The sequence below is a fragment of the Canis lupus genome, chromosome 2, assembly GCF_011100685.1.
Source record: "Canis lupus familiaris isolate Mischka breed German Shepherd chromosome 2, alternate assembly UU_Cfam_GSD_1.0, whole genome shotgun sequence".
In the NCBI taxonomy this organism is placed as follows: domain Eukaryota; kingdom Metazoa; phylum Chordata; class Mammalia; order Carnivora; family Canidae; genus Canis; species Canis lupus.
The window spans coordinates 46,826,334-46,840,161 of record NC_049223.1 but is presented as its reverse complement, the minus strand read 5'-3'; the positions used below and the strand labels follow the sequence as shown (position 1 = coordinate 46,840,161).

Below are 13,828 nucleotides of genomic sequence, written 5' to 3'. Positions count from 1 at the left end.
AAACTGATTGAAACTATAAATCCATAGGTCTAAGAAACTTCCAGCACAAGAGACTATATGATGGTACATCATGATCAAATTGCTGAAGACCAGTTAAAAAAAAATAACTTTAAAATAGCCAAAAGAAAAATATATACATTACATAAAAAGGGACAGAGCAAAGCATGACAATAGATTTCCTGAGAGAAACCATGTAAAGTATCTTTAAAGTACTGAAAGGGAAAAAACCAAACTCTACAAACCTAGAATACTCTAGCCAGAGAAATATCTTTATATTTCAGACAGGGGTGCCTGGGTGGCTTGGTCATTTAAGGGTCTTATTCTTGATTTTGGCTCAGGTCATCATCTCAGGATTGTGAGACTGAGCCATGGTTGGTGTCTGTGGTGGGTGTGAAACCTGCTTTAGATTCTTTCCCTCCCTCTCCTTCTGCCCCTCACCAAGGGACAGATATATTTCAGACATATCAAAGCTGAAAAGTACAATGCCAACAGACTCACGTTTAAAGAAATGTTAAAGGAAGTCTTAGACACTAAAGGAAAATGATCATAGATGGAAATCTAGATCTACAAAAAGGAATGAAGAGCATTATATATGGTAACAATCTGAATAAATATGTCATATATTCTTATTGATTAAACCTCTCTAGGGCAGCCAGGGTGGCTCAGCGGTTTAGCACCACCTTCCAACTGTGGCGTGATCCTGGAATCCGGGGATTGAGTCCCACATCGAGCTCCCTGCATGGAGCCTGCTTTTCCCTCTGCCTGTGTGTCTGCCTCTCTCCCTGTGTTTCTCATGAATAAATAAGTAAATTTTTTTTAAAAAAATAAACCTCTCTAAATCCTAGCTCGCTATTTAAGTAAAAGTAATGATACAGAGTATATTGTAACAAATACAACTAAAATATATGACAATAACAGAAATGTTAAGAGGAAAAAATGGAAGTACACCTTTGTAAGGTTCTTGTATCTATATGAAGTGGAAACATCACAGAAATAAAGAGTTTGATATGTTGAAGATGTAGTTTATAAAAACAAAAACACTCAATGGAGATACACCTGATAACTGACAATAGGAAATAAAACTGAATCATAAACAATACTCAATACTAATGTATTAGTTTGCTAAGGCTGCTATAATAAAGTAAGGTGCCAAACATTCAGTGGTTTAAACAACAGAAGTTAATTTTTTACAATTCTGGAAGGTAGAAGTCTAAGATCAAAAACAGATGAAACAGATGAAAGCTACCTTGTTGGCAAGGTCCATTTCTTCTAAGATTTCTCACCTCAGCTGGTAGACGGTTGTGTTCTCCCTGTGTCTTCTTCCTTCTGTGTCCTAATCTCCTCTTTTTATAAGGACACCAGTCATACTAGATTAAGACCCATCCTAATAATCTTATTTTAACTTGATTACTTCTTTAAAGATCCAATTTTCAAATACAGTCTCCAAATTCAGAGGTGCTAAGGTAAAGAAGACTTCAACATAGATTTTGGGGGAACACAACTCAGTCATAAAAACTAGTAATGAGAGAGGTGATATCACTACAGATCCTAAAGATATTAAGATGATAATAAGAAAATATTATGATCAGTATCATGCAAAAAAATTTGGAAACTTGGGGCACCTGGGTGGTGGGCACCTCAGTGGTTGGGCTTCTGCCTTTGGCTCAAGGCATGATCCCAGAGTCTTGGGATCAAGTCCTGCATCAGGCTCCCAAGGGGGAGCCTACTTCTCCCTCTGCCTATGTCTCTGCCTCTCTCTCTCTCTGTGTCTCTCATGAATAAATAAATAATATCTTAGAATAAATTGGAAACTTAGATGAAATGGACAGACTCTTTGAAATGAACAAGCTACCAAAGGTCACTCAAGAAGATATAGATAACCTGAGTATCCTAAATCTTTTTTTTTTTTTTTGAGAATCCTAAATCTAATAAAGAAATTTAATTTGTAGTTCAAAACTCCAGGCCCAGATGGCTTCACTAGTAAAGTCTATCAAATATTAAAAAAGTAATTTTACTTCTACATAAAGTTTTACAGGATATCAAAAAAGGAATATACCCAAATTCATTTAATGAGGTGAGCTTACACTGACATGAAACCCAAGCAAAGACATTGTAAGAAAAAGAAGCTACTAACCAATATACCTCAAGATAAAAATATTAAATAAAATTTTAGATAAGCCAATTAACAATGTACAGAAAGAGTAATACATCAGGACAAGGCAACGATGTTCATTCTCATTTCTTCCAATCAACAATATACTGTAAGTTCTAGTCCATGCAAACAGGTAAGATTAAAAAAGCTAAGGGCATCCAGGTTGGAAAGAAGAAAATGTCGGTTCAAAGACAACATGATCTTCTAAGAAAAAGAAAAAAATCTGATGAAATTGACAAAAAAGCTACTATAATTAACAACTGAGCTCAGCAGAGTCATAGCATATAAGATCAATATGCAAATACCTACTACATATTTATGATAGTAATGAATAAAAAATTAACACTGAAAAAATTATCATTTACAGTAGCATCAAAAATATGACTACTTATGAATCATTCTGACAAAAGATGTGCAACATCTGTATGATGAAAATTACAAACTTTGGTAAGATAAATTAAAGGCTTAAATTAGATAAAGTGAAATATAACGTCCGAGGGTCAGAAAATACTTATTGTTAGGATGTCAGTTCTTGCAAAGTGATTTATATGCTCACCACAATCCCACCAAAAATTCCAGGAGGCACTTTTTGTAAAAATTAACATTATTCTAAAATCCATTTAAAAGTGCTGGATTTCATGTATTCACTATATACTTACTGAGCACTTAGTATGTGCCAGGTGTGAGGCAAAGAACTGATAAGGAAAAGGGAAATTTATAACAAGGATATGGGGTGGCACTAGCACTCAATGGCAGATATGCATCTGAACTTCATTAAGAAAGAAATGGAACAGAGAACAAGAAACTTCCTGGAAATCTAGGAAATATTTTGTCTCACTATATACTTATTGCAGACTGGTTTCCATTTTCTTTTTAGTAGATCAGCTTTTTCTGCAACAAAGCTTAGACAGCTGATTGAAGATAACTACCCACAATCATATGTCATTGTTCCAGCCATACTGAAAGACTGACTGCTACTGTTTTATCTCACTTTGATCTCTAACCTTAATTCCAAAGTCCTGATAGGGATCAAGTGTCCATCCTTGTCTTAACAGGGGGTCAGCCACTGGGGTCATTTTAAGTTGAGCAAATATTCCAGATGGTTACAGCAAGTACTGTCTGCAATTTGTACTGAGAAGTATGAATTTACTTTCCCAAGTTCATGTGGGTAGTTAGTGCCAGAAATGACATTTAAACTCTGGTTTAATGCAACTATGCAGTCAGCGTATGAAAGTGAGTGCCTCCTTCAATCTGTATTGTAGGAGCTCCCCTCTGCTCACTCTCGTGCCAGCTCTGCTAATGTTTAAAAGTTCCTCTCACTATACATATGTTCCTGTACTAAAGTGTGACATCTTCACAACTTTCAAAGAAATGCAACTTTAAAAAAAATTTCTTAGATTCAGATTACCAAAGTTTTCGTAAGAAGAATAAACACCTAATTATACCTGCTCCTGTTAATTTTGTATAAACAATTTGGCTTCCAGAAGAGATATTACTAAAAACACAAACTTACCTTCCCATTCTGATGGAATATCTCCGACTTCATAGTCAACTTCTTTTTTATTTGCTGCTTCTACAATTCTTTTCTCTCGAATAGTTTGTCCTATAAGACAAAAGCAATTATTTTATTTTTAAATAAAGTTATGACACTACAAGAGTAATATTTTCTTTTTGGATATTGCACATCTTCTCATATGGTCAAAGAATTATCAGGAGAAAGAACAGATTCCATTAGAATTAGGTAAGTTACAAAAAGCAAATTCTAAACTTACTACAAAAATTTAAAATTTCCTGCCATAGTATGCGAACTTAATTTTGGTAGGAAAAAAAAAATCTAGATGCTGTGAAAAAAAAAAAAAAAAAAAGGCAACCAATTAGTCTTAGGGCACCAATGGCAAGAAAAAAATACATAAAATAACCAACTGCCACCCCCCCATTTTAATAATCAAGTGTTCAATACTGCAAATATGGATATTAGAGGTTCCTGTGGCTGCTGCTGTTGCCCAAGGAAATCGTTATTCATGGCCTCTACTAAGTAGGTAATGGACTACAAGATCCTACTGCCATTCTGTCTTCACATTACATTGGCAAACCCAAGGGAACCAAATAATGGGTTGGATTCTATGATCCATCTGAGTGACTACCTCTCCCTTGATCTAAAGGTTGAGGGCAAACACTGGTGAGTTATGGGTACTATGCTTCAGGTGTGAGATCAACACTGGTGCAGGATGGTAGCATTGTAGAAACATGAAAGCAGAGGTAGCAGTAAAGAAACAGGTGTAGCTGGGTTGGGGATGGGATGGGAACACAATAGGCTTACTTTTTCAATAATAAAAAATATTGATTAGCAGGTATTTTAAGTTCATATAAAAGACATAAAACTATTTGGTATTTTCTTCTGTTTCCACAAAGTCTCAATCATTTCCTTCAAAGCAACTTTGTCAAAATGGTGGTTTCAAAACAGAATCCTTTGTCATTGAGCCTGTGAGCCTGGGAAAACCAGGTAAGCTTACTACTTCTCAAAAGTCAGCAAGTGTGCCTGCCTACTCAGAGAATGCAAGCTGAGAAAAGAAGACAGTGGTGAAAAACTATGAGGGGAGGAGAGTGGCTTAACAATGATCACACCAGTCAGTGAGAGAAATTTGGGCCTTACAAAATACTACTACTCTTCCCACTCCTGGACCAAACTTATACCATGCTAAATAGACTGAGTGACATAATTAAACAAAATGACCTTGTTGCAAATCTCTCTCTCACATTTCCTGAAATTCTACCATCTAAAATTTCCTTCAACTGCAGACCAAGGTAATTTCTGGGGTCATTATGTAAGAGAAAGGAAGCCACACAAGGGCAGTCCAGGAAGAATGAGTGGCTGGTTTTATTTCCTTTGCTTTAGTAAGAAAAAGTGAAAGGTTGGGATTTCATGGACAAGCCATCAATGGTTAGGGAAATTCTGCATTTCATTATGGACTCAATGAATCAAGCTCATTTAATCCACACAGAGGTTTCCCAAGTTTTAAAAAGAGGAGTTACCCTTTGCTTATCTTCTCCAAATAAATTTACAGTAGGTCAAGGTATTAGTAGTAAAGTCCCTAGGTTGTAGGGATGATTCAGGGTAAAAGGAGCCTATAACAATGACAGCTATGTTAGTCTCATAGCAGAGGCTCAAAATATATATGTGTCTTTACTAGAATACTACTTATATCCACATACATAAATTCATCATAACAAATGTTATAAAGTTACCATATACTAAACTATGTTTACATGAAAATTTTATAAATGTTTGAAAGAATCAAAATACTTGTGCCTTCTTATCTAAATGCCAAGATGTATGCCCTTTTAGTAATAACAAGTACAGAAATGAAAACTATCATCTAAAACACAAAATGCTAACAAATGGGCTTCTGAAAGTAGGTGTATGTTCTCTAAGCTTTTAAATGGAGATTAAAAATGTGAGTATGGGAATTTGAGAGAAACATCTATCAATCCCAGTAGCACCAAATATATATTACATGTATATTTAAATGTCTGTGACACAAAAATTAGCATCTTATTCCTACCCTTAAGTCTATAAAATTAATTTAAGGCCTCCCAAGATTTTTAAAAATAAAAAAATCATACCTATTTGTGTAAAAATGAAAAGACAGAAAGGGTAATACATGACTTAGTTTAAATAATTCTTTCGACAATCACTGAAAAAAATCTTGTTTACAAATAGATGACATCAAAGATGTATAAAAAGTGTACACATACAGAATAAGGCAATTAGTTTACTGAATAAATTTTTTATAATCAGATATAGGTTCCTCCCCCCAAATAAATTGTTTTAAAACTACTCCATTCTTTGTTATAAGTTCTACTTGTATAATTTTTAAGAACTGGGAATAAAGTCTATTCTTCCCATTGAGTAAGAAATTATGAACAAACTGTACACTTACTCATACTAATATGCTTCCATACAATAGTTGTAAAGACAATCCTACTTATCATAGCAAAAAATTTCCATCCTTGCAAATAGAGCAAATTTAAGTACCTACTTAGGTGTCAAAAATTTAGGGTCGAATTTACATTTAAAAATTATTTTGATAACAAAAAAATTAAGCTAACATATATATGGCTTAATAAGTCCTAATACAACAATAAACAATTGACATTGGTGTACCCAATGAGCATTATTATGTAAAACAATGCACAGTTTTTTCATTTAATAGTAAAACAACAGTAGATGTAGTTAAAACAGTCAAAACAAAAAGTTTGAACTCAAGTAGATCAATGGTATATGGATTTAAAGACTGCAGAAGTAACAATATTATTTTACTATTTAAAAAACTTTAAAGCTACTGCCCTGGATTTAAAGCTAATTGCCCTAGGATAGCAGATTTCCTAGTCCCTGTTTAGAAAAATATAAAACCTAGTTAGTTAAAACAAAAGAAAAAAATGGGAGATCCCCAGGTATTAGATGGCTGACAGGCTTAGGTAAAAGAAAGATTTCATCTGTTGTGCTTTTAGAATAGGATATGGGAACCCAGGACACAAAAAGGGCAGGAATAATCTAGATTAGAGAGCCTCAAATGTCAGACATTCAATTTTCATTCAATCCAGCTTTGTTTTTTGTCACACTTCATAGCATTATATTCTTAATATTTTTCTTTAATTTGGCTTGTTTTTTTTTTCCTTTCAATATTCACTTTTACTTTACCTTTAAAAATATCATGAAATGCTTGACTTGATATACTATAGTTGACCCCTGAACAAGGTGGGCGGTAGAGTCACCAACCCCTCCCGTCAAAAACCTAATGTTAACTCTACTGAAATTAAAATAAAATGATAATTAAAAAAAAGAAAGAAAATCCACCTAAAACTTTCAGCTAACTCCTAATAGCGTACTGTAAAAACTTAACTTCTAATAACATAAACAGCCAATTAACATGCATTTTATATGCTATATGTATTTTATATTGTATTCTTACAATAAGATAAGCCAAAAAAGAGAATGCTATTAAGAAAATCATAAGGAAGAAAAAGACACTTATAGTACTGTATTTATTTATTCAAAAAAGTCCATGAATAAGTAGACCTGTAAAGTTCAAACCTGTGCTGTTCAAGTATCAATAGCAGTTGTATTTTTTTGTTTAAACATACATAAAATAAATACATATCTTATAATTTTAATGGATTGTCTTTGTATCACCTAAAGTCATCTTGCAGCTCACACTTGGGAAACCACACTGTTCTACAGAGACAGGCCCAGCAATATACATGGTGATACAGGGCACAGGAACCAACATAAACAATAAGAAATTAATGGATGGGAAATGGCTGATAAATACCAAGTCTAGCCAGGAGAAACTTCATGTCTTTTCCTTGTTCTACTAGCAGCCAGAGAAAAGGGCTAACTCTAGGCCTAGAGCAGAATGGGTTCAAGATGAGTCTGGAACATCTTGGTATGCCAGAAAGTCAAAAGTTCCCCAAAAGATAAATGAGTAAAAGCGGGGCTTTTCACGAGGACTTAAGAGCCTGCTCACAAGGGCCAATAGTTGCCAAATCTGGGATAAATCTGAACACCAAAATAACTAAGGAATTACAGACCAGCTATTCTCAAATTCTTATGGGGAACTCTGTAGGGTGCCTATAATCCTTTTAAGGGGACCGCGAGGCCAACCCTATTTTAATAATAATACTAAGAATGTTATCTGCCTTTTTCATTTCCATTCTTTCATGAATGTACAGTGAAGTTTTCCAGAGGCTACATGTGATACAGCAACAGACTGAATAAGGAAGCAGATATGAAGAACTCCAGCTGTCTTTTATTAAGCTAGACATCAGGGAGATTTGTAAAACATAAAGCAACGCTACTCTTTTCTCTAAATGTTTCTGTTTGGGAAAGTATAGTTATTTCTGATAAAAAAAAATATACTCTTTATGTAAACAACAAAAATATTTTATGTGATTGTTTTACTAGTTTTATTTTTTTTAAAGATTTATTTTTGAGAGAGAGGGAGAACGAGTGGGAGGACAGGCAGAAGGAGAGAATCTTTAAGCAGATTTCCCGCTGTGCGTGCAGCCTGACACTAGGGCTTGATCTCATGACCTATGAAAGCATGACCTGAGCTGAAACTAGGAGTTGGGTGCTCAACCGAATGAGCTACTTAGGTGTCTTGTACTAGTTTTATTTTTAAAGAATTAATAAGCATTTAAAATTTGGTTTTAGTTTCAAAATGATAAATATAAATGCATATCTCATAAACAAAGCTCTTTCAATACTTGTGAGAAGTTTAAAGAGATCCTGAAACTAAAATGCTTGAGAACTAAATATGCTACTAGAAGAAAGAAAAAAAGGAATCCATAAAGGCAAACTGCTAAAAGACAGAGATAAATAGATGGATAAATAAATTGGGGAGATAAAAGGGCTCTTGCTTACCACAGTAGCGAACAGTAACTGTGGAAGAAGTGCCAGAGCTGAAATACCATCATTTTTTAACGGTTATGATAAAGACCAGTTCTGTAAGAATCAATAATGGAAGGGGATTTTGTTTTTGTTTTTATTTGGAAGTAATTTCCCTTTCCTCTGAATATAGGGTGTTCTTACATATTTGAAAGGTGAATAAAGCTTACATACTGAAAGATGGTTGGGTTAGGAACTGTGAAGTTTCTAATTTGGTACCTATAAATACTGCCTTCCTATGGTCTTAGTAACCCCATAGTTAAGACCTTTGAGAGGCACCGGTCATAGGCAGGTGACATCAACAGTTCTGAAAAATGAGACAGCAGACTTATGCATCTCTCCTTCTCTAGGCACTGCTCCTTCCCTAATCCAAGGAAGAAGTTTGGGCAGCCTTTAATCTTTAAATTTTGGACCTTCGGAACTCACAAGGTATCTATCACAGTGAAGGAGGGATTTTCTTCCACCATTACTAAATCAAAGCTGGAGGCCTACATTGGTTGTGATCTATCGGGACATATAATCCTTGGTGATGTTTCCAACCAGCTGCCTACTTCCAGCCCAAAATTTCTCACTGGTGGGGTAGTGTGAGGGGTGAATACATTGGGAGGTGACTTTAGGGTGGAAAAAGAGTTTGGGTTGAGTGAGGTGACACATTTCTAAGATATCTATGGCCCTGTAAATAAGCAAGATTGATGCCTGACAGGAACCCCTGGTTTGGAGAAATGGTGGTAGAATGGCCAGGGTTAAGGTCCTTTCTGTCTGGCTGATATCTGGCCTTTACCCCACTGGCAGGGATCAGTGCAACCAGGTGATAATTTTATTTTATTTATTTATTTATTTTTTAAAATTTTTATTTATTTATGATAGTCACAGAGAGAGAGAGAGGCAGAGACACAGGCAGAGGGAGAAGCAGGCTCCATGCACCGGGAGCCTGACGTGGGATTCGATCCTGGGTCTCCAGGATCGCGCCCTGGGCCAAAGGCAGGCGCCAAACCGCTGCGCCACCCAGGGATCCCCAGGTGATAATTTTAAATCAGTTTGTCTGGTGATATATAAAAGACTGAATTTTGCATACGAAAGGAGGCTTGGAAGTGTTGGTGCATAATACATGAAAATAAGGACTACTGAAAGCCAAGACCCGCACAGTTCATCCATTGGTTAGATTTGGAGACTTTTTTAAAAAAAATATTTTATTTATTTATTCATGAGCAACAGAGAGAGGCAGACACAGGCGGAGGGAGAAGCAGGCTCCATGCAGGGAGCCCGATGTGGGACTCGATCCTGGGACTCCAGGATCACACCCTGGGCAGAAGGCAGGTGCTAAACCGCTGAGCCACCCGGGCTGCCCAGATTTGGAGACTTTTAATCTTGTTATAGTGAAGTATCATAAATTTAAAAAAAGAACATTAAGAGTACTAAAATAAGAATTCTTATACTGAAAGCCATTTCCACATATGACTTAAAGGATAATTTGATTGAAGTTACTCAGATGTAATGTCTATTTATTAACAGCCTGCTATGTAGCAGGCAGTGTTTAGGTGTTTTCCATATATCATCTCTTGTCTTTAAAACATCTTTTATAGATGAGGAAAAAAAGGCATAGGATGATCAGCTTATCCAAATGTGCATAGCCAAGTAATACAGCCAGCATTTGAACCTAAGCATTTTTATTGACTTCCACCCCTAAGCACTTCCCATTTAAGATTTTAAAATTAGCATTTACAAAGTTTGCATACAGTATCATTACAGATATCCAATTAAAAACTAACATTTTATTTATAGTTATAAACTATTATTTTCCCATAGTGATCAGATGAGGCATATCTGCTTGAAAATGTGATGGTTTTATAATTTGACATATTCTACATATATTTATATGAGCATGGATGACTATCTCAGCAGGTCTCAGCAGGTAGTACCTTTTTTATAAAGCAATTAAAGAGGCCATCCAGATAAGCTTTCAGAATTTTTAAGATGGCCAATGAGTTCAATGGATTACCTAAAATCTTATTAGTTTCTTCATACTTATAGGTTTCCCATAAGGAATCTCTGCGTCTATCTTACAAAATCCAAAATTAACTCTGTTTAAATCATTAATTTTTTAAAAGCCATAAATATAATTTGCAAAACTAAAGTCTGAAAGAACATGTGAAGAATATCATAATTTAAGAAAAAAGATGAATGTACTACAAATTTGTGCCTGTGGTTTCCACTTGGACAATAAACTCTTATTCATTGTTTATTTTTTAAGTTCATAGTAATCTTAAATGCAAACAAAAACTTAAAGTTCTAAAAATATGTTATTTAGCCAACAAATATGTATTGAATAGTCCATTATATTAATCCAGGAAGATTTATAGTCAAAAGTTATATAGGTTTTCTGAATGCATTTCCAAATCAAGGATGGGGGTCCTAGAAATGTCTAGTATTTTACTGCATTTGTTTCCTGTTTCTATAGAAATCAAACATTTTTTGTGTAAAAATCATTTATTTTCCAAACTGCAAGGAATTTTCAACCCTTAGAAAAAGTATAATTACACTTGCTCCCCCACTCCCAAAAGGAGGTAAACATGAAAGACTCATTGCTATTTAGTCCATGTAATAATGTGTTCACTCTAAAGAAATAAAACAGAAGCAGCCATTTCAGGTTTTGATTGACACGCAGGTAATCAGTTATTGGAAGTACTTTTATTCATCTAATACATTCTACAATTCTTTGTTAGGCTAAATTGCCTCCAATGTATAAAATATATTTATAATTGAGATCTGAACATTTAAGAAAACAACACAAGAAAACTAACATTCAGTGATCCTGCTATGACTATATCTGAATCATGACATAGGAGTTAAAATGTTTTAAATATGTATACTAAGGAAAGGAATAAAAGGTGCTAAATTTTTTTAGCTAAATTAAATAGGCTTTAAGTTATGCAATCCTAGGTTTTAAAAAGGGTATTGGGGATCCCTGGGTGGTTCACTGGTTTAGAGCCTGCCTTTGGCCCAGGGTGTGATCCTGGAGTCTCAAGATCAAGTCCCACATTGGGCTCCCTGCATGAAGCCTGCTTCTCTGCCTCTCTCTCTCTGTGTCTCTCGTGAATAAATAAATAAAATCTTTAAAAAAAAAAATACTAAAAAGGGTATTTTACAGTAAGGAAATTTATGACTGAAAAATCTACATTTTATTTTTAGTGACAATCACAAGCAAATTCCAATCCTTAATATAAAAAGGAATATTTTCCCCTCTCAAAATAGTATAGTATCAACTAATATAATCAAGATTTTGATTTTTCACTTTGGGAGTCTAACTTGAACAATCAGGGCTATCAAGAGAGAAGTAAAGAGAGTAACTGGAGGAATAAAGAAACAGTAGCAAATACTACCAGAATTTAGAGAATTAGAAAATAATGCCATTTTTCAGCTTGGACTTTGCCCAAACTTTATTTTCAGATTTGAAATGTAGAAGATATGGCTGACTATTTGATTGATTTCTAGATCCAAATAGCTTTATAAAAATCGAGAAGTGGGACGCCTGGGTGGCTCAGTGGTTAAGCATCTGGCTTTGGCTCAGGTCGTGATCCTGGAGTCCTGGGATCGAGTCCCACATCAGGCTCCCTTCATGGAGCCTGCTTCTCCCTCTGCCTATGTCTCTGCCTCTCTCTCTCTGTGTCTCTCATGAATAAATAAAATAAAATTAAAAAAAAAATCGAGAAGTACTTGGTCATTTTACCAAAGATCAAAGAAGAGTTGAAGACTGCACTATTAGCTACCGTTATTAATTCACAGAATATATGACAGTTTTAAATGTGAATAATTTAGTGAAAATAAATAGAGTACATTTTGTGGTGCATTAGTCTTAATTTTTAAAAATATATATTTATTTATTTATCCATGAAATTACTAATACCCTTCATTAATCTATTTAATTTAGTTACCATCAGGCACTACTTATCATTAATGAATAGAAATCTATTTTGATATAGAAAGAAATCACATAATCATCTAATGAACTGTGATAGTCGTCAGCTTAAAAGGAACTATTCTAGTATTTGTGAACCAGATGCCTGAGTATAATATCGGGCTCAGCTGTTAAAAGGTTGAGGTGTCAATAATTTTCAAACTCTTTTCTTTGAAAACATCTTCAATAGGGGTTGAATTTATGAAACCGTTCAAAGCAGAGCTTCCAGAGTTGAGGCAGGGGTCCACAACACCACTTCACCTTTTGCCCCCCCCTTCCCTGGAGGCAACCTTCTCACACTCTGGAGCTCCAACAAGCCCTGTGAATATCACAGATTCAAATCAAGTATCGTATTTTCCAGACTGCAAAACACATTCAAGAACAGGTGTTGGTTCCCTACACAAAATCAAGATCTTGTGAATGGCAGAAAGAGCATCATGTATTTTCCTCCTCCCTACCTTTCACAGACTTCTTCAAGCAATCTGACAGACTCCTGAGTAATCAGGTGGAAGACAAAGAAGGGTTTCCCCAGCAGTCCCACAGTTCAAGGCAATACAAGGTCTACTGAAGACATGGAGCTGTGATTTAAGGCTGAGGCATGGCTGCAGGCCTGCTTCTGGTGTTTAGACCAGAAGAGTTCCATGAGAAATCATTCTCTCACTTGGGAGCAAGAAGTCCTTAGGAAGAGATAAAAACATCCAGATAGCAAAGACGGAGAAATGACTCTTGGGTTCCCAAGGAAGCAGGCCTTCACTGGAGAGGCATTGGCAACATTTCCTTCAGCACCTCAGACCTAGAGGATCTAGTGAAGAGGAAGAAAATGGGGGTAGTCTAAGGCCAACCGGAGTGATGAAAAGACAGGAAAGGAAAGAAACTCTAGGAAGAGTAATTTATTTATAGTATCTCATTATTTTAGTCATTAGTTTTAACTTTCTCTACAATAAAATTTTACCTTGGCTAATAACTAATAAAACTGGAAAACATAAATCTTACTACATTCTCTACTCTAGTTCACCGGCAGAGAGCAAGGCTAATTAATTAATAAATTGTGACTTCACCAAAAGGAAGCCTGTGGAGGCATGAAAAGTAAAGGCTAGTTCCACGTTGCTTGTGAAGTTTGCAATAAAGAGCATTCATCCTGCTATTTTTCCCTACTTATTAACTATTTTCCATTGATGTTCAAAAAGTTTAAGACAATAGTCACAAATAGTGAAGGTCTGTAAAACAGTTAATATTACTTTAAGACAAGTATCTCCAAATATATTCTGCACAA

At 35.1% G+C, this 13,828-nt stretch overlaps 1 protein-coding gene across 1 annotated transcript in view; it reads right to left on the bottom strand.

Annotated features, from left to right (window-relative positions):
- NDUFAF2 (NADH:ubiquinone oxidoreductase complex assembly factor 2) overlaps positions 1-13,828 on the bottom strand; it is a 147,688-nt gene that overhangs the window by 52,366 nt on the left and 81,494 nt on the right. The window contains exon 2 of the mRNA XM_038530687.1: positions 3,666-3,755. Within this exon, the coding sequence (XP_038386615.1) occupies positions 3,666-3,755 (90 nt within the window). The remainder of the gene's footprint in view (positions 1-3,665; positions 3,756-13,828) is intronic.